We start from the raw sequence: 19561 nt of genomic DNA, 5'->3' as shown, positions 1-19561 counted from the left end.
CCATCTTTTTTGTTTGGAGTCGCACATGCGCAGTAGCTAGGTAAGGACAACTAGCCATTAAGAAGCAGATTATGAGGGTGTGCCACGCTAGCAGCTAGGCGAGCATTATAACGTGTGTTACAAAGTGACGCACGTTTGTCACTGAAATAAAGGCTGGACTACAGTAGAGCTGTCTAGAGCAGTTTGTGAACAGTGTTTTCTGTTGGAGATGGTAAGTTCCTTTGGGGTGGACTTTGGGCTTTTTCACTTTGTAAACCTATTACATGCACAAAATGATATATAACACAATAAAGGAAAGGGAAAATGCCAAAAAGCATAACATGAGCACTTTAAACATTAATAAGAATAAACAAAAAAATACCAAATCAGAGACAAATCTATACAAAATAGTTGTTTAAGTTGTTTAAAGTGCCCATATTATGCTCATTTTCAGGTTAATGAAAGTATTTTGAGGTTGTACCAGAATAGGTTTACGTGGTTTAATTTTCAAAAAACACCATATTTTTTAGAAATGGCAAAACACTGCTACTATACACACAAGTTCACCCTAATCTACAAAAGAAATTTTATAGAACTACTTACATGTCCCTCGTCTGCAGGTATTCCACGCAAAGTTGGAAGTGCGCCCTCGTTTAGAAGAAGTCTCCTGGCTAATCCTGCCTTGTACTGACCAAAGTTGGAGTAACAGCTAGCTGATGTGGTATTAGCTAAAGTGGTTAGCACACACCAAATGTTTCGGCTGATGACGTAGACAGTTATGCTGATTTTGACCAGGTCCCCCGGAGACTGAAGGCAGGATACATTCAGAAACCCGTATCTCACTCAAAACAGCATGGATGGTTTTTTTTCATGGGTTTGTATGTGTGTGGAAGCACCAGAGACACAAAATAACTCCCCAAATCCCAGAAAAAGTGATTTTTTTTCATAATATGGGCGTATTAAAGTAGTTTAAGCAGTCCTACCAGGATGCAAAATAGAAATATTTGCATTCATATTTTCCCATTAGGTTTATGTATTCACAGAACTTGGACTTGAGTCAGAAAATATGTAATGGTTAGTCATTCATCCTCTTTTCCCTCTCCCTTAAGCTGTCCTCAGAGCTTCAGCAGCACCCTGAGTTGTTGAATGACTCCGACAGCGAGCTGATGCAGGGCCTGATGGAGGGAAACTACAGTCTTCCTAACATCTCCACCCTGCTGGAGCAGCTTGACACCATTGACAACGCTGCCTGCGGCTGGATGCGCTTCATGTCTAAGGTTGGTATAGTGTAGAACAATGGATCCCATCAAAACATGCCCACTGCACAGAACAAGCCTTACATGCCTGTCTGCTGTAACACCTGGGCACCAGCTGCTGCTGCTAAGAGTTCATGAGCAGCAGAGCAAAAGAGCAACATAAATCAAAAGAGCTAAAAGTAATGTATCAATTTTTGAAACATTGAGTTCTGACACAAGTGTTATATTCAAATTTGTTTATTATGATAAACCGCTTGAGATGTATCATCTTGTTTTCACGGGGGTTCCAACTTATAGTATAACACAATCATTACATAACAACAGAGGAGTGACAGAATTTTTTTTTAAATAAAACAAACAAAATAATTATCAATACAACAACGTACATTCAACAGGCAAAAAAAGAAAAATACAACAACACATGCATACATTCATCAATATGTTACAACCTCTAAATGGCCAAGATGGCCATTAATAAGTAAACGGTAGAGTGTGAGTGGATCACTAAGTACAGTCAAATATAAACATTAGGTATTAACAGTAGGCATACAGATTGATGGCATAATTTAGCAACAATGGCAGTCCATCTTAGTGAGCAGACAGGGCATGTTTAAACTAACCAAGTAGTGAAATTGACCTTATTTAGTTAGTTGAGGCCAAGGCCATTACTACATTACTAGCCAATAGTATATGTTGACTTGCTCAGAGCTCCAGTTTGGGAAGAGCAAAGGTCAAAGAAACCCTTTTCTGTTTATTCTAGTGGAAAAAGACTATGTTGTAATCCAGTATTATGGTTAAAGCAGCTCTAACAATAGTTTTTGATTAATCCATTTCTGCTGTAGAAAATTATTTGTGTCTTTGCCCCATGCTTTAAGGTCAGTGTGGATGTCTTCAAGGGCTTTCCTGACGAGGACAGCATTGTCAACTACACCCTAAACCAGGCCTACCAGGACAACGTGTCTGTGTTTGCCAGTGAGTCATCCCTCCATCTGTGTCAGGTTGTGATCATGGTACCTCAGTTGATAGTTAAACAAATACTTGTATAAAGTATAAAGTTTGTTGTGCTCTAATGCAAACCATGTGATTCACATAATGACATAATGACATAATTCACGTACAGTACAGAAACAAATTATACACAAAAAGAAAAAATATTCATGACACTATTATATTGCTCTCATGACAGCCATTGTAAATAACAACCTCTTAATGACAGTTAAATGTAATGTTAACACATGAAGCTAAATAGTTTATTAAAGTTTAATAATTGGGCTGGTCATGACATATTTTACAGTTTGTGTTAATATCAAGTTGTCATTTCAAAGATATCGACAGGTTGTATTGTCTTGTTTGATGTCAAGTTGTCATCACACAGAGATTGTTGTCTTCCTTAATGTCAAGTTGTCATGACAAAGACATCTCAGACAATGCTAACTTTGCATTAAAAGTGTCATAATTTACCGAATGACACTTAATGAAAATAGTCATGAACTCTCAAAATGACTCCTTCATGTTCATGACAGGTGTCATGTCATAATAATGACGGTGTCATGTCAGTCTTATGCACAGCCCTTAAAATAAAGTCTTATCGTAGATACAAACAACAGCTGAAACAGGATGTTCAGAGGGAAGTCACGTGCTGGCCTTACCAATCAGAGGTTGCTCTTAAAGGGGTGATAGAATGATTATATAGGGTATTTCACACTGTTCCATAAGGTCTCCTAATGGGGTATGTAACATTGGTTGGGCTGAAAATGTCCCAGTTGCTATTCTTTTGGCCCTTATGCATCCCTGTGGAATGTCTCTATTTGGAACGACAGGGAGCTGCCGGGCAGAGGTGTTTGGTAGTCCAGTAACCCAGAAACAGTGACTTTGCGCGGGTATGGAGCACCGTGGGCTGCTGGCCGTGACGGAGCTCCATCTAGCTCACAGTGGGCCAAGGTCTGTGAAGGAACAGAGGCCGGGCGGCGAGGCAGTAACCCAGGCAGCACCAGCCGCTGAATTCCGACACACAGTCGGACAAAATTTGCAATTAGCCATCAATTTTCCTAAAACGGCCCATATTTGACCTCTACATAGTTGATTTCTCGCATAAAAAAGTCTCAGAAGTTAATTTAGTAATCAAATAGCAGATGAACAATTTATACCATTTCTGAGATCTGCACGACCTATTCAGACTATTCAGACTATTTGATCTCAGATCAGTGGTCTAGCCCAGGGGTCACCAACACGGTGCCCACGGGCACCAAGTAGCCCCCAAGGACCACATGAGAAGCCCTCAGGCCTGTTCTAAAAATGAATGTATCTGTTTCCCACCTTGTTAAGTCATTATTGATAATTATTGTGAGAAATCATCAACATGATCAGTGTTTTCACATAAATGAGCATCATTAATCATTAATAATCATATATAACTAAAGGCAAACTGAGCAAATTTGTTATTTCAGAAGAGTGTATCAAACTGGTAGCCCTTCGTATGACTCAATACCCATGAAGTAGCTCTCAGTTTAGAAACGGTTGGTGACCCCTGGTCTAGCCAATGTAAATGTTGGGGCGTGACAAAGATAGAGACTAGAGCCAAATAAGGAGGAGCCACCGAGTTGACGTCAGCTCGGAGATTCGGGAGATTTGCCCGTTTTCAGAGGCAGTTTCAAATTGTGAGATTTGCAGAGGAAAGAGGTGTCAATGGGATTTTGAGGTTCTATGTATGTCCTATTTACCCACCAACTAGTTATTCAACTATGACAAGGTAAAATCGGTTTTGCATTCTATTACCCCTTTAAGGAGTCTCTGACTGATGCAGACTGGGACATGTTTTAGGTGCAGGTCTGCGAGCGCAGCCGCATACACCACAGGGCTTGGGACCGGGTACATAAATTACTATAAAGTGGATTCGTACAATGTCCATAGAGCAGTGAAGGAGGCTAAGTGATTCTACAGGAAGAAATTGGAATCACAATTCCAACATTATTTGGTAAACACTTAAAGCAAAAGAACCCATTGAACATCTGAACCGAAATGTGACATGAAACAAGTGCAAGTAATGTAAACAAGTAAAAACAGGATTCACTGTGTTTGACAGTCAGTGCTATAGAGACAGTCCCCCAAATGACAAACAAGCCTGAATTAAAGTCAAAGAGATTTTGCAACATGCAGAACCTGTTGGTTTCAAAATGCTGGTTGAGCCACCAAGACTTATGTTTATTTTTTTTTTTACAGGTGTGATTTTCCAGACTAACAAAGATGGCTCCCTGCCACCCCATGTTCTGTATAAAATTAGACAAAACTCCAGCTTTACAGAGAAGACCAATGAAATCAGACGAGCCTACTGGCGTCCTGGGCCCAACATCGGGGGGAAATTCTACTTCCTCTATGGTTTTGTTTGGATCCAAGGTAAATGACCAAATATTTTTTAGAAAATCTCAGAGGAGGAATTCCCCCTGGAAATCCGCACCCAGATTAACACAATATATTATAGCCTTATTATATTGGGAAATTGTACATATGGTCTTAAAACTGCAAATGAAAATAAAAAGTATATTTAGCAGATTTGTTTTGGACACAGAAGTGGTAATAGATTGCTGAAATTGTGGAATCTGAAAGAGTTTTTAACAGTGACAGACTCATTAAAAGAATAGCAGGCAGTTCTGTACACGGTATGCTTTCAAACAATGCTTCAAACACAGTGATAGCAGGGCTTTACTCCTTGACACTTGCCTTTTTTACACTTTACTTCCGCTTCCTGTTTTCCCACAGTTCTACAAATTGTCCCAAATGAGAAATTCAAAAATGAATGTGCAAAAACCAAAATTAGACAGTTATTTGTAGTAACAGCGGGTGCACATTGTAAAGTTGTCGCTTTTGCAGTCCTCTCTCCTTTTCATACAACTCGTGTATTCTGCTTGTGATGGTGCCCAGCCAATGTAAACCTATATATATATATATATATATATATATATATATAAAAAAACATGATTACCTCGGAGTTACAGTTTTAATGTTATGATTATGGCTCAGGATTTTTTGGCCAGTTTTTTTTATATATATACAGTACAGGCCAAGGGTTTGGACACACCTTCTCATTCAATGCGTTTCCTTTATTTTCATGACTATTTACATTGTAGATTATCACTGAAGGCATCAAAACTATGAATGAACACATGTGGAATTATGTAATTAACAAAAAAGTGTGAAATAACTGAAAACATGTCTTATATTCTAGTTTCTTCAAAGTAGCCACCCTTTGCTCTGATTACTGCTTTGCACACTCTTGGCATTCTCTTGATGAGCTTCAAGAGGTAGTCACCTGAAATGGTTTTCCAACAGTCTTGAAGGAGTTCCCAGAGATGCTTAGCACTTGTTGGCCCTTTTGCCTTCAATCTGCGGTCCAGCTCACCCCAAACCATCTCGATTGGGTTCAGGTCCGGTGACTGTGGAGGCCAGGTCATCTGGCGCAGCACTCCATCACTCTCCTTCTTGGTCAAATAGTCCTTACACAGCCTGGAGGTGTGTTTTTGTGTCATTGTCCTGTTGAAAAATAAATGATGGTCCAACTAAACGCAAACCGGATGGGATGGCATGTCGCTGCAGGATGCTGTGGTAGCCATGCTGGTTGCAGTATGCCTTCAATTTTGAATAAATACCCAACAATGTCACCAGCAAAGCACCCCCACACCTCCTCCTCCATGCTTCACGATGGGAACCAGGCATGTAGAATCCATCCGTTCACCTTTTCTGCATCGCACAAAGACACGGCGGTTGGAACCAAAGATCTCAAATTTGGACTCATAAGACCAAAGCACAGATTTCCACTGGTCTAATGTCCATTCCTTGTGTTTCTTGGCCCAAACAAATCTCTTCTGCTTGTTGCCTCTCCTTAGCAGTGGTTTCCTAGCAGCTACTTGACCATGAAGGCCTGATTCGCGCAGTCTCCTCTTAACAGTTGTTCTAGAGATGTGTCTGCTGCTAGAACTCTGTGTGGCATTCATCTGGTCTCTAATCTGAGCTGCTGTTAACTTGCGATTTCTGAGGCTGGTGACTCGGATGAACTTATCCTCAGGAGCAGAGGTGACTCTTGGTCTTCCTTTCCTGGAGCGTTCCTCATGTGAGCCAGTTTCGTTGTAGCGCTTGTTGTTTTTTGCAACTGCACTTGGGGACACATTCAAAGTTTTCGCAATTTTCCGGACTGATTGACCTTCATTTGTTAAAGTAATGATGGCCACTCGATTCTCTTCACTTAGCTGATTGGTTCTTGCCATAATATGAATTCTAACAGTTGTCCAATAAGGCTGTCGGCTGTGTATCGACCTGACTTCTGCACAACACAACTGATGGTCCCAACCACATTAATAAGGGAAAAAATTCCACTAATTAACCCTGACAAGGCACACCTGTGAAGTGAAAACCATTTCAGGTGACTACCTCATGAAGCTCATTGAGAGAACACCAAGGGTTTGCAGCGCTATCAAAAAAGCAAAGGGTGGCTACTTTGAGGAATCTAAAATATAAGACATGATTTCAGTTATTTCACACTTTTTTGTTAAGTACATAATTCCATATGTGTTCATTCATAGTTTTGATGCCTTCAGTGAGAATCTACAATGTAAATAGTCATGAAAATAAAGAAAACGCATTGAATGAGAAGGTGTGTCCAAACTTTTGGCCTGTACTGTGTGTGTGTGTGTGTATATGTGTGTGTATATGTGTGTGTGTGTGTATGTATGTGTGTATGTATGTATGTATGTATGTATGTATGTATGTATGTATGTATGTATGTATGTATGTATGTATGTGTATATATATATATATATATCTGCCATATGAACGAAGTGCCATAACATTTGTTCTACAGAAGATTTTTTTTTCTTTTATCAGGGAGTAGCATAACCATTACATTACATTACATTACATGTCATTTAGCTGACACTTTTATCCAAAGCTACTTACAATTAAGTTATTGTCCCAGTCCCCAATTTATTTATTTTTTATCCGAGGTGTAGTCGGAAGAGATGTGTTTTTAGCCTTCGGCGGAAGATGTGTAGGCTTTCGGCCATCCTGTTGTCGATAGGGAGCTCGTTCCACCATTTGGGAGCCAGGACAGCGAATGCAGCAATGTTGGCAGTGAAGGAGGGTTGGTCGTCAGTGTCACCCGGTTTCTAGCAGTTCGGGTGGGGACTACCACAGAGTTGTCAATTGTTATAGTCAGGTCTTGGGTAGGATAGCCCTTCCCTGGAAGGAAAAGGAGCTCAGTCTTGTCAAGGTTGAGTTTCAGATGGTGTGTGGACATCCAAGAAGAAATGTCAGTCAGACAGGCCGAGATACGTGCTGCTACTTGCGTTTCAGATTCTCTTCACTTAGCTGATTGGTTCTTGCCATAATATGAATTCTAACAGTTGTCCAATAAGGCTGTCGGCTGTGTATCGACCTGACTTCTGCACAACACAACTGATGGTCCCAACCACAATAATAAGGGAAAAAATTCCACTAATTAACCCCTGACAAGGCACACCTGTGAAGTGAAAACCATTTCAGGTGACTACCTCATGAAGCTCATTGAGAGAACACCAAGGGTTTGCACGCTATCAAAAAAGCGTAGGGCTGCACTTTGAGGAATCTAAAATATAAGACATGATTTCAGTTATTTCACACTTTTTGTTAAGTACATAATTCCATATGTGTTCATTCATAGTTTTGATGCCTTCAGTGAGAATCTACAATGTAAATAGTCATGAAAATAAAGAAAACGCATTGAAAGGTGAGAAGTGTGTCCAAACTTTTGGCCTGTACTGTGTGTGTGTGTGTGTGTGTGTATATGTGTGTGTATATGTGTGTGTGTGTGTGTGTGTGTGTGTGTGTGTGTGTATGTATGTGTATGTATGTATGTATGTATGTATGTATGTATGTATGTATGTATGTATGTATGTGTGTATATATATATATATATATATATATATATATATATATATATATATATATATGTACGTCTGAGCAGTGCCATAACATTTGTTCTACAGAAGATTTTTTTTTCTTTTATCAGGGAGTAGCATAACCATTACATTACATTACATTACATGTCATTTAGCTGACACTTTTATCCAAAGCGACTTACAATTAAGTTATTGTCCCAGTCCCCAATTTATTTATTTTTTATCCGAGGTGTAGTCGGAAGAGATGTGTTTTTAGCCTTCGGCGGAAGATGTGTAGGCTTTCGGCCATCCTGTTGTCGATAGGGAGCTCGTTCCACCATTTGGGAGCCAGGACAGCGAATGCAGCAATGTTGGCAGTGAAGGAGGGTTGGTCGTCAAGTGTCACACCCAGGTTTCTAGCAGTCTGGGTGGGGACTACCACAGAGTTGTCAATTGTTATAGTCAGGTCTTGGGTAGGAGAGCCCTTCCCTGGAAGGAAAAGGAGCTCAGTCTTGTCAAGGTTGAGTTTCAGATGGTGTGTGGACATCCAAGAAGAAATGTCAGTCAGACAGGCCGAGATACGTGCTGCTACTTGCGTTTCAGATTCCAGAAAGGAGAGAATTAGTTGGGTGTCATCTGCGTAGCTGTGATAAGAAAAGCCGTGCGACTGAATGACAGATGAGAGTTGGTGTACAGAGAAAAGAGGAGGGGACCCAGGACTGATCCCTGAGGAGCCCCAGTTTTGAGTGGGCAAGGTTCTGAGCTAGATCCTCTCTAAGTTACCCGGTAGGTTCGGTCTTCCAGGTAAGATGTGAGCAGTGAGAGCGCAGCCTGAGAGACCCAGATTCTGGAGTGTCGAAATGAGGATCTGGTGGTTCACTGTGTCAAAGGCAGCAGAAAGGTCCAGAAGGATGATGATGGAAGAGAGAGAGAGAGGTTGTTCTAGCGATGTGAAGCTGCTCAGTGACAGCAAGGAGGGCAGTTTCTGTTGAGTGACCAGCCTTGAAGCCAGACTGGTGGGGATCAAGAAGGTTGTTCTGGTGGAGATAGGTAGAGAGTTGATTATAAATGGCATGCTCAAGAGAAGAAGGGAGACGGGTCTGTAGTCATTTACCTCAGAGGAGTCGAGTGTTGGTTTTTTGAGTAGTGGGGTCACTCTTGCCTCTTTGAGGGCATCGGGGAAACAGACAGTTGACAAGGAGATGGGTGAGGAAAGGAAGGAGATCAGGAGCAATAGACTGGAGAAGGTGAGAAGGGATAGGATCAAGGGGGCAGTTGGTTGGGCGGGCAGAGGTAATCAAAGTAAGAATTTGATTTGGAGATAGAGGGGTGAAAGAGGAAAGAGTACTGGATGTGATGGATGTTAAGATGATTTCAGGAGGTGTGGTGGAGAATGAAGAGCGTATGTCAGGCCCGGATTGGCTAATTGGGAGCACCGGGAGAATTCCCGGTGGGCCGGTCAAGTCGAGGGCCGGTGTTCAGGTGTGGCACTGGGTTGAAATCATAGTTGAATATTATGGATGCTGTCCCTATGCTGCCTGCACTCGCAGCCCACTTTTTGTATTTACAGTATTTATTTGTTCTTGCAGCCCACCGTTCTCTTCATTCATGCAGCCCACTCGCAGAGTGCAGCCTGGTTAATGATGACCTATTTATGTTTGGAGTCCTCCGACGGCAGCAACTTGCTAAAAAAAATAAATAAATACGTCAGCGTATACAAGTCACTGGTGCTTGTTGGAGGATGCCACCGCGAGCAAAAATAATCTGTTTTAAACCGGTTAGCGCGCAAAACGGTACGAAAAACGCGTCAATTTAAAAAATGGAGAGCTCTAGAAAGTGACGCGGCCAGATGAACTTTTTCTATTTTTAGCAAAACGCCAAATGAAGACGTTGAGACGGGTAAGCTAATTTAGTTAGGAAGTAGTGGCTGCAAACCAGCGTTTATGTTTATGAATCAAACTTGTTCTTGTAGCTCCGCAGCAGCAGCTAGTAGGCCTACTAGTCCAGTTTGCTGCTAACAGTGACAATGAAGAGCCAGTAAGGTTACTAAGCAGCAGCTATATGAGCCCAGAACTCCAGTTTGGGCAGCTAGGGTTGCTCATTGACTGAATATTATAAGAATTAATAAGAGTGTGGTGTTGACCTGCTCTATATGAAAAATGCCCTGGGATAATTAATGATGCCAGATGATTCGGAACTACCATAATGACACTGACTTGACTTGATCAGAAAGCTTTGTAAAAAGGAGAGATTTGTGCTGAGAATTATGACAATTTATAAAATGTGATTTAGTGTCAGAAGCAGAGCCAGTAGTGTGCATTAGGGATAGCTGCTGTCAGTGTGGATGGCACCTCTACTGTAAGCTGTTGTATCACAGTGTGTGAACAAGCAAACATGATCAGATTAGCTACAATATAATCACTTTTTATGCCCAAATATTACTTGTGACCCATTATGAAAGTTGTATGAAATATTCAAAGAAAAAAATAGATGTCATTAGAAAGTGCAATACAATGTAACTTGTTCTTTATTTAATCTGTGATTACTTATTTTCACAGAAACAGATTCTGATATTGTTCTGTTGTTAAGATGTTAACTTTTCTAAAAAATCTACATTGTGAAGCACCACTTGGAAATAGTGATATTTTACAAAATACACTGAATTACAAGGATGTAGAGACAGGGCGCTATTGCAGACTTATATACTAAGGTTTTGATTACATTTTTTTAATATAGTCATTCGTGAAGTAAAGTGGGCCGGTCTAAGGCCTGAAAATCCAGGGCTGAAAATGAGTCCCAATCCGGCCCTGGCGTATGTCATCTATCTTTTTTACAAAGTGGGTTGGTAGGAGGGAGGAGGTGGACTGGGGGAATCTAGGAGGTTAGAGAAGATGGAAAAAAGTTTTTGGGGGTTTGAGAAAGAGGATTCAATTTTGGTTTGATAAAAAGAGCTTTTTGCTGCAGAAATAGAGGCAGCAAAGGAGGAAAGAAGAGACTGATAGGTAAGCAGATCATCTGGGTGTTTAGATTCCCGCCATTTCCTTTCCGCTGCCTGTATAGTTGATCTTTCAGCATGTACTGAGTCAGATAACCACGGAGCTGGGGAGGACTTGCGAGCCTGCCGTGAAGTAAGAGGGCAGAGAGAGTCAAGAGAGGAGGATAGAGTAGAGAGTAGAGTGTCTGTGGCAGCGTTGGGAGGCATGAGTAAAAAAGAGTCAGATGGAGGGACGGTTGATAAAGTACATGCCGCCAGAGAAGAAGGAGAGTGTGAACGAATATTACGGCGGACAGGTATGGTGTCTCTTGAGATATGGTTGTGATCTTGGGAGAGTGGGAGAGACACGCCCGCCGATAGGGGGGGACAAACGGGTCTGTTGTCCCGGGCCCAGAGTAGGGGGGGGGCCCAGAACTGGGCCCTCATTAAATTATGGAATAATTGAAAAAAAAAATTTTTAATAGGCCTGTTTTTGGAAAAAAATATGTAATATTTGAGTTACATAAAAGCTTTTTATTTGTTTTCTTCCTAATTGTCCTTGAAATAGTGGTCAAGAACCCCCCCACCCCCAACATAAAAATGGTTTGGCCACTTATCAAAATTTGATGTTGTTGAAGTTCAGTACGCTCAAAATTTCCGGCACAAGTCCGGTGCTCAGAAAAGGAAGGAAAAGAGAAGAAGAAAATAGAGGCCTTAGAGATTTTCTAAATAAATATATAAAAAAAAAAAAAAAGGTGGTGACGGTGAAGCTGGAACTGTCAACGTAGAGCGAGGTAAAAAACAGCGCAGCATTAGCTCCATTAGCTTGTATAAAAGCCTGAGACAACACGTTCTCTCTGACAGAAAGAGTTGAGTTTGGTAGCTCCGTCAGAGAGGATGAAACAGAGAGGAGAGAGATCCAGCTGCTGTCAGGGGACAGATAGAGTGATGCGGGAGGAGCCCGCTGCCTCGCAACGGAGGGACAGAGTCAGGCTACTGGTGAGAGAGAGAGAGAGAGAGAGAGAGAGAGAGAGAGAGAGATGCGGCCCTGTTGGAGAGTATGAGCAGGATGGATCAGAGACTGATCACACACTTAATTTCAGTGAGAGATGTGAGGAGAGGAGAGGAAGATCAGATTAGAGGAAGATCAGAGGAGAGGAGCAGGAGAGGAAGAGGAGAGGAACAGGAGAGGAAGAGCAGAGGAGAGGAACAGGAGATGAACAGGAGCGGAGAGGAACAGGAGAGGACGAGCAGAGGAGAGGAAAAGCAAGGGAAAAGGAGAGATCTGGGCACGGGGGGCCCATCTAAGCTTATCTCGTCCCGGGCCCAGGCAAGACTGTCAGCTGGCCTGGGGAGAGAGTAAGAGATGAAGAAATGGTCTGAGGTATGGAGTGGAGTAACAGTGAGGTTGGATGTAGAGCAGTTTCTGGTGAATATGAGATCTAGGTGGTTGCCAGCTTTGTGAGTGGGTAGTGAAGGAAAGAGTGAGAGGGTAAAAGAAGAGAGAAGGTGTAAAAAGGCAGCTGACTTCTCCGTCTGGATGTTGAAGTCGCCCAGAAGTACGAGCGGAGGGCCAGTTTCAGGGATGTTTGAGAGAAGGACATCCAACTCCTCCAAAACCTCTCCCAGAGCACCTGGTGGGCGGTAGATAACAATGATGACTAGTTGTACCGGATGCGTTATGGTGACAGCATGGAGTTCAAAAGAGAGTGGAGTGAACTGTGGCAGTGAGTAGGGAGAAAATCTCAATTTGGGTTTAATGAGTAGGCCTGTCCCCCCGCCTCTCTGGGTGTGTGGGTGAAAGAGTAGGCAGAAGAGAGAGCAGCAGGGGTAGATGTGTTAGTCGGTGTAATCCAGGTCTCAGTGAGAGCAAGAAAGTCAAGGGATTGCAGGCTGGCAAAGCCAGAGATGAACTCAGTCTTGCGAGTGGCAGACTGGCAGTTCCACAGGCCACCTGCAACAAGGTGTTGAGTGTGTGTGTGGAACTGTGGGATAGGTAAGAGAGGTGGGGTTGCGGAAATGTTGCGAGCTAATGCATGGTTTGTAGTATCTCCGAGAGGTTACACGGACAGGAATGGAGAAGCAGCACATTTCCAGATAAAGACCCCGAGCAGTGTAAGTAAGATATGAGATATCAAGCCCACTTAACTTCCCACTTAGCCTCCCACGAAGACTCCTGCGTAGACTCCTTTGTCTTTATCCTCCAAGTCTTCGTCCGATGAGGCTGCCGCTTCACACAAATGCCAATATTAAATACAAGGAGGTGATTGGTGTTGGCTACAGGTGGGGAGGCCACACCCTGGCTAATCAGTCAAAGCACTTGATAGTCGTTAACCTCCACTCCCCAAATTCACACTTCACACTAAACTAGTTTCACTTTAAGAAAAAATACAAAATTTTGCCTAACAACACAGCCAATCCAGCAAAAAACATACAGCAGCAGTAGAAAAGGAAAAAGCAGCAAAAACCCAAATAAAGTAAGTACTTAACTTAATATCTAGCTGTACAGTAGTTCCCTCAGCAGTCAAATGCACTCTCCAGTCTATGTTCAGTACCAAATGTCCCTGTTAGAGTGAGGGGAAGCACAAACGTTTCAGCATAATGTCTCTCCTCTGTTTTCATTACAGTCAGAGCATGTGAATGCAGCGCCCACTGTTCATCAATATAATGCACTGCTGCACCGTCTGGAAGAACTTTAAAATGAAAATGGCCATGCAAAAGTTCTTTACCCTTCTCCATGTTTGTTGGTTTATTTATCCGTCAATTTTCTTTTCTGGTTCCTGTAAGCGCGGCAGCAGTCAGCACAGACTTACAAAATAAAAGCCTCTGAGCAACAGACTTTTACAATAATAAAAGAAATAATAAAAATGGCGTTAATGTGCGAAAAAATAATTGTCTGCGTTAATTAATTAATGAGTTAAAGCGATAATAACGCGTTAACTTGCCCAGCGCTAATATATAACAAACAGGATAACATGAATGCCCTGGCGGTGGCATAAGCTTTAATTTTGTATTTGCTTTGATTACATTGTTTAAGTTGAGATTTACACTAAATATTTTATTTATCTGCTACTGTATAACAAAATGCTGATGTTAAGTGTTTGCAGAACAAATGTTATGGCACTTTCGTTCATAATGAATAAATAAATGCTGCTGCTGCTGCTGCTACCTAACGGGCAGTCAGAGTGCTTAGGGCCGTCTACAAATTACAACACCGAAAAGAGATGCAACAAAAATATTTATTAATTTAACTCTTTTTTTTAAGTAAGTGCTAAGTTTGGAGACATTACCTTATTTAATCATCAAATTAATAAATATTTTTGTTGCATCTCTTTTCGGTGTTGTAATTTGTAGACGGCCCTAAGCACTCGTCTAACTGCCGGCAGCAGCAACAACAACAACAGCAGAGAGCAGAAGCCAGCAGGCAAGTGTTATTTACATACACAACTGGTCTACTTACAAACTTTCCAATCCATCGTTTTATGAGTGCATAACCTATTTGTACTAGTGTAGAAGTTTGGTATCATTTCTGGCATTATTAGTGGGGTCATTTACAAGATACATCACTGGATCCATTAGCCCCTGCGCTATGCTATTCAGCTGATAACGCTACTCTACGCTAACTCTCCCAATGTTTCGACCCAGGTGAAAAAGCTTCTGGGGGGGTGTTTGGCTCGAGGTCATGGTGCAAAGGACCCTAGGGTGAAATTACTCCGAACCATCACTTTAACTTGCTTACTTATATGCCTATAAGAATACGCCATTCAAAGTTCATTGCTGTTCATTTTGTATGTTTTAGATCATTGCTAAAAATCTAGTTTTTTAGGGACATGAAGCAGCGTTTTGGCAGTGCGTTTTATAATAGGCTTAAAACATAGGCTATTTATTTTGTTTAAAAATATTATATATTCTAAAACCTTGTTAAATTATATTAGAGTTCATTCTTGTTAATTTTCTGTGTTCATCATTGTTCTTTTTTTTTTACGTTTCTTCATTCAGATCCATTTGCGATCCGTTCCATTCTGAATAAACAAACAGCGCAGTTTACATGCTTCGTCCTTGTTGCATTATTCTAAACAGATTTCTGCAGTTCAAAACACTCTGAATTGTAGTTGAGACTGTCAGTTATAACGTACAACTGCAAGGAATTTAGGGATTTCATCATCTACAATACATAATATCACCAGATTCAGAAAATCTGGAGAAATCTCTGTACGTAAGCGGCAAGGCCAAAAACCAACATTGAATGCCCGTGACCTTTGATCCCTGCATTAAAAACCAACATCATTATGTAAAGGATATTACCACGTGGGCTCAGGAACACTTCGGAAAACCATTGTCAGTTAACAAAGTTTGTCGCTACATCTACAAGTGCAAGTTAAAACTCTACCATGCAAAGCGAAAGCCATTTATCAACAACACCCAGCCATTCAGTCCTGTGATCCTTGTTTTTTTGTGGACAGGGATGATGGTGGAGGACTTGAAGCAGGCTGGTATGTGGCATGTCTCCAGTGAGGTGTTAAAGATGTCTGTGAACACCGGAGACAGCTTATCAGCGCTGTGCTTCAGTGTGGGGAGAGAGACAGAGTCTGGTCTGGCTACTTTGTGGGGTCTTTGTTTATTAAACTTTTTTTGAAGTTAGCTTATCTTTCCTGAATGGAGAAGGTTGTTGTTGTGGAGGTGGGACTCTGGTGTGGGCAATAACGAACAGGCCCCGGGACCTGCTGGGGTGGGGCAGGTGGGGCTGGAGGGCCGGAGCTGGTTAATGGAGTCACGGGGGATGAAAACAGGACTGTATTGTCTTTCAAAATGACTGTAAAAGGTGTTGAGGTTTGCAATGCGCAGATCGTTGATGGCGTGGGGGGCCTTTGGTTTTTAGTTTGTGATCTGTCCGAGGCCGCTCCAGACAGAAACAGAGTCATTTGCTGAGAACTGTTGTTGGAGTTTCTCAGAGAACAGTCCTTTTGCATTTCTCACCGCTAAACCTGTACGTTGACTCTTTAAAATATTGCAACGTGTGAGCTGCAAGGTCTGTAGTTAATTATAAATGCAAACTTCCCATTTACATTCATTTTATACATCCATTCTAAAAGCATCAATGGATTTTTTAGGGGTGCAATAGGCCATGCCCATTTTTAACCAATCCAACATTGTAGGTGTAGCCTCAGGAGCGGTCGTTGATCGTACCTTCCAAATTTAATAGAAATTGCATGAGCCCTTCATGAGATATAAACTTTTCATATTTGTAGCACCCCCTAATGCCCACTGTTCGCCAATATACCTCACTGACTACACACTAATGTAAGGGGAGGAAACATTAAATGTATCTCATGCAGTTACAGGAGGACTTGCCTAATCACATTACTGGACAATATTTCAACAAAACTGGACTGTGTGGATTTTACACAAGAGAGAAAGAAAATAAGAAGGTGGTTCAAGGAAATTATGCAAAAATCCACATAGTAATGGACATTTAGCATATTTTGTAACTCGCTCTGACTTCAATTCTCTTTCTCTCTCACTCTCCTCCAGATATGATAGAGAGAGCCATCATCAACACGTTTGTAGGCCATGATGTGGTGGAGCCTGGTAACTACGTTCAGATGTTCCCCTACCCATGTTACACCAGAGATGAGTAAGAAATGCATGCTTTGTCATGTTCCCTTTTTTGTGGATCTGTTTAGGTCATTATGTTGCGCATGATATTGACAAGTTATCAATTGGCAGACATGGAAAGAAATGTCATAATAAAATTATGGGCCCTATTTTAACGATCTGAAACGCAAGTATCAAACGCCATACGCAAGTAGCTTTGTGGGCGGATCTTATACTGGCGGGATAAATGACTCTTGCGCCCGACACAAATCTAAAATGGGTTGTTTTGAAGTAGCTACATTACTCATAGGTGTGGTTTGAGAGTAACATGCAATAAACCAATCAGAGCATTATCTCACATTCCCTTTAAAAGCAGGCGTGCTTGTTCCATGGCGGATTGCTATTATGATGGCGGATTTGCTAGGCGCACACTCTTAATACATCCATGGGCGCACGCCAGGAGCGGTTCACAGCCGAGGAGACCGACGTTTGCTATTGATTTTTCTTTAGACAAAATGTAAATAAAGAAATGTCACAAAAACATACTTTCTGATGTTTTGGGCTCACTCTCACTGAATCACAAGGTTTTGAATGCATGGTGATATTTTTGCAATGTAGTCTAACATTAGACCGAGATTACCTCACTATAGACGATGCAGCTCTTCTGTCTCTCCTCTCCCATGCTGCTGCTGGGGCATTTGGGTTAAGTGGCATCGGCACATGCAGTTCAACATCACATCTCCTTAAAGTCCTCTAATATTTCCTCATTTATGTCATCAACACATCCATGATTCATGGAAATGTTGTGTAAAAAAAGGTCATACTTTTCCTTGTATTTATGTATGGTTTGCAAAAATGGGAACTGCTGGGTCTGTGAGATGAGAGAAGCAAAGTGTATGCGCGGTGTGCACACTCTACATTATGGCCAAGCCCTTAAAATAACATCTGAATAACACGCCACTGACTTTAGACTAGGTTTTTCCTGGTCTGTGGAGGAATTGTTTTCTGAAACTGCAAAATAGAACTAGGGAACGTTTGTGCCGGAACACACCTCCTCTTATGGCTGAACCGCCCCTGGGAGCAAAAGTTCATTTACCTAATTTATGAGTCTGTGGAGGGAAAAGTCAGCTGTGCGTCGGGTTGTGTAAAATAGGAATGATACATGCGTCGGGTACAAATAAAAACAATTGTGCAGGGTGCAAGATAGGGCCCTATATGTGTTTGAAACATTGTGTTTCAAGATGATTATATAAATTGTGTTCCCATTTTTTGATAAATATATTTTATACTTATAACATGACGCATGGTTATTTTACGGGATAGATCGACCCATATTAGACCTGTACTCATACAGTGTTGCTGCGGGATGTCTCTGTACCCAAGTGCATTGCTTCACCTGTGCTTCCACCCAATATAGTCCCAAATCAATATCTGCCTAGGAAATCGTCTAGTCTTAATCTGCATTGCTATTTGTAATCGTTGTGAATACGCAGGCCACAAGAAGTAATTAGTTTTTTTTTGTTATTGTTGTTTGCTCACTTTTACTCATTTAATGCTAACCGGCTACAAAGGATTCTATTCACTACGCTAAACTAAGCTAGCGCCGGTGCTGCCGGACTAAGACAATGCGTTTGCCCACCTATATAAATATTGAGGAGATGGTGAATAACCCTATTTCAACAAATGGTGGTGTATTCCTTTAAACATTTGTACATGTTAGAAATTCTGGAGATCCCATGCATTTAAAAATGCAGTATGGTTCAAAATAATGTGTGTATTGATATTTACCTGGTACCCTGTGTTTTCTTTTCAGTTTTCTGTTTGTGATCGAGCACATGATGCCTCTGTGCATGGTCATCTCCTGGGTTTACTCAGTAGCCATGATGATTCAGCACATTGTCGCTGAGAAGGAGCAACGGCTCAAAGAGGTTAGACTGTATGATCAAATGTCAGGCTGAAATTTGTTATTTTGTATCACAGGGGTTCCTCCCTGACCATAGCTAGTATGTTGTGTATTACTATTGTTGTTATAATTTTCAAAAGGATAATTCTGGCAATATTTAATATTTTTCTCATTGTCAACATATTCCAAGTGCAGACCCAACAATGAGTACATCCTATTTAGTTAGGCAAAGAACTGATAACATATAACGTTTAAAACAAGTCTAGTCTGTCACCTAGATAGAGCTGTCTAGCCATGATCAAAACCACTGAGCCGGAAAATATATATAATCTGCCAAAATATCACTTACTTATTTTGAGTAGTGTATAGCAGAAAACCTGTGTTGCTGACTCGCGCATAGAGTTTAAAAGACATAAGTATTTAGCAGGCTTGGAGGATCTAATCAAGAGACACTATTATTATCAAGTTGCACTATGGTGAGTGTAGGATCCAGTGTTTTTGGAACTTGACCCATACTGAGGATTTAAAGTCAGAATATTTCTCTTTCACAAGTTCCCCAACTTTATGTAAGTGCAGTACTTAATTGCTGAAACACCCGTTTAAGTCAATTTATTTTAGTTTGTGTATCAAAAGCTCAGCCATAACACTGAAAAGTAAAAATGTCAGTAACAATAATGGTACATGAATTATCATTTCTTTATCAATTATCAATTCATGCATGACTTCATTATTTATCAATGTTAAAGATGAACCAGATCAGCACTTTATTTGAAGGGCCACAAACATGATGAAGTAATAAAGAAGTAATGTTTAGTTACTCAAGATTACAACACTACAATTTTTCAAAATATTTGTACACTGCTAGACTGGTCAGTTTTTTGAAGAAGACATCAACATCATTAATAAATCAGAAATCATGATGATTTAAATACCTTAATTGATGGATTAA

At 41.1% G+C, this 19561-nt stretch overlaps 1 protein-coding gene across 8 annotated transcripts in view; it reads left to right on the top strand.

The window, feature by feature from the left end:
• abca2 (ATP-binding cassette, sub-family A (ABC1), member 2) overlaps nucleotides 1–19561 on the top strand; it is a 280330-nt gene that overhangs the window by 108100 nt on the left and 152669 nt on the right. For all 8 annotated transcript variants that reach the window (XM_039804281.1, XM_039804283.1, XM_039804279.1 and 5 more), the window contains 5 exons: nucleotides 1089–1256; nucleotides 2111–2207; nucleotides 4455–4628; nucleotides 16647–16749; nucleotides 18523–18637. In XM_039804281.1, the coding sequence (XP_039660215.1) occupies nucleotides 1089–1256; nucleotides 2111–2207; nucleotides 4455–4628; nucleotides 16647–16749; nucleotides 18523–18637 (657 nt within the window). The remainder of the gene's footprint in view (nucleotides 1–1088; nucleotides 1257–2110; nucleotides 2208–4454; nucleotides 4629–16646; nucleotides 16750–18522; nucleotides 18638–19561) is intronic.

The sequence above is a fragment of the Perca fluviatilis genome, chromosome 6 (genome assembly GCF_010015445.1).
Source record: "Perca fluviatilis chromosome 6, GENO_Pfluv_1.0, whole genome shotgun sequence".
NCBI classification, from domain to species: Eukaryota; Metazoa; Chordata; class Actinopteri; order Perciformes; family Percidae; genus Perca; species Perca fluviatilis.
This window is presented reverse-complemented; position numbering and strand designations above follow the sequence as displayed.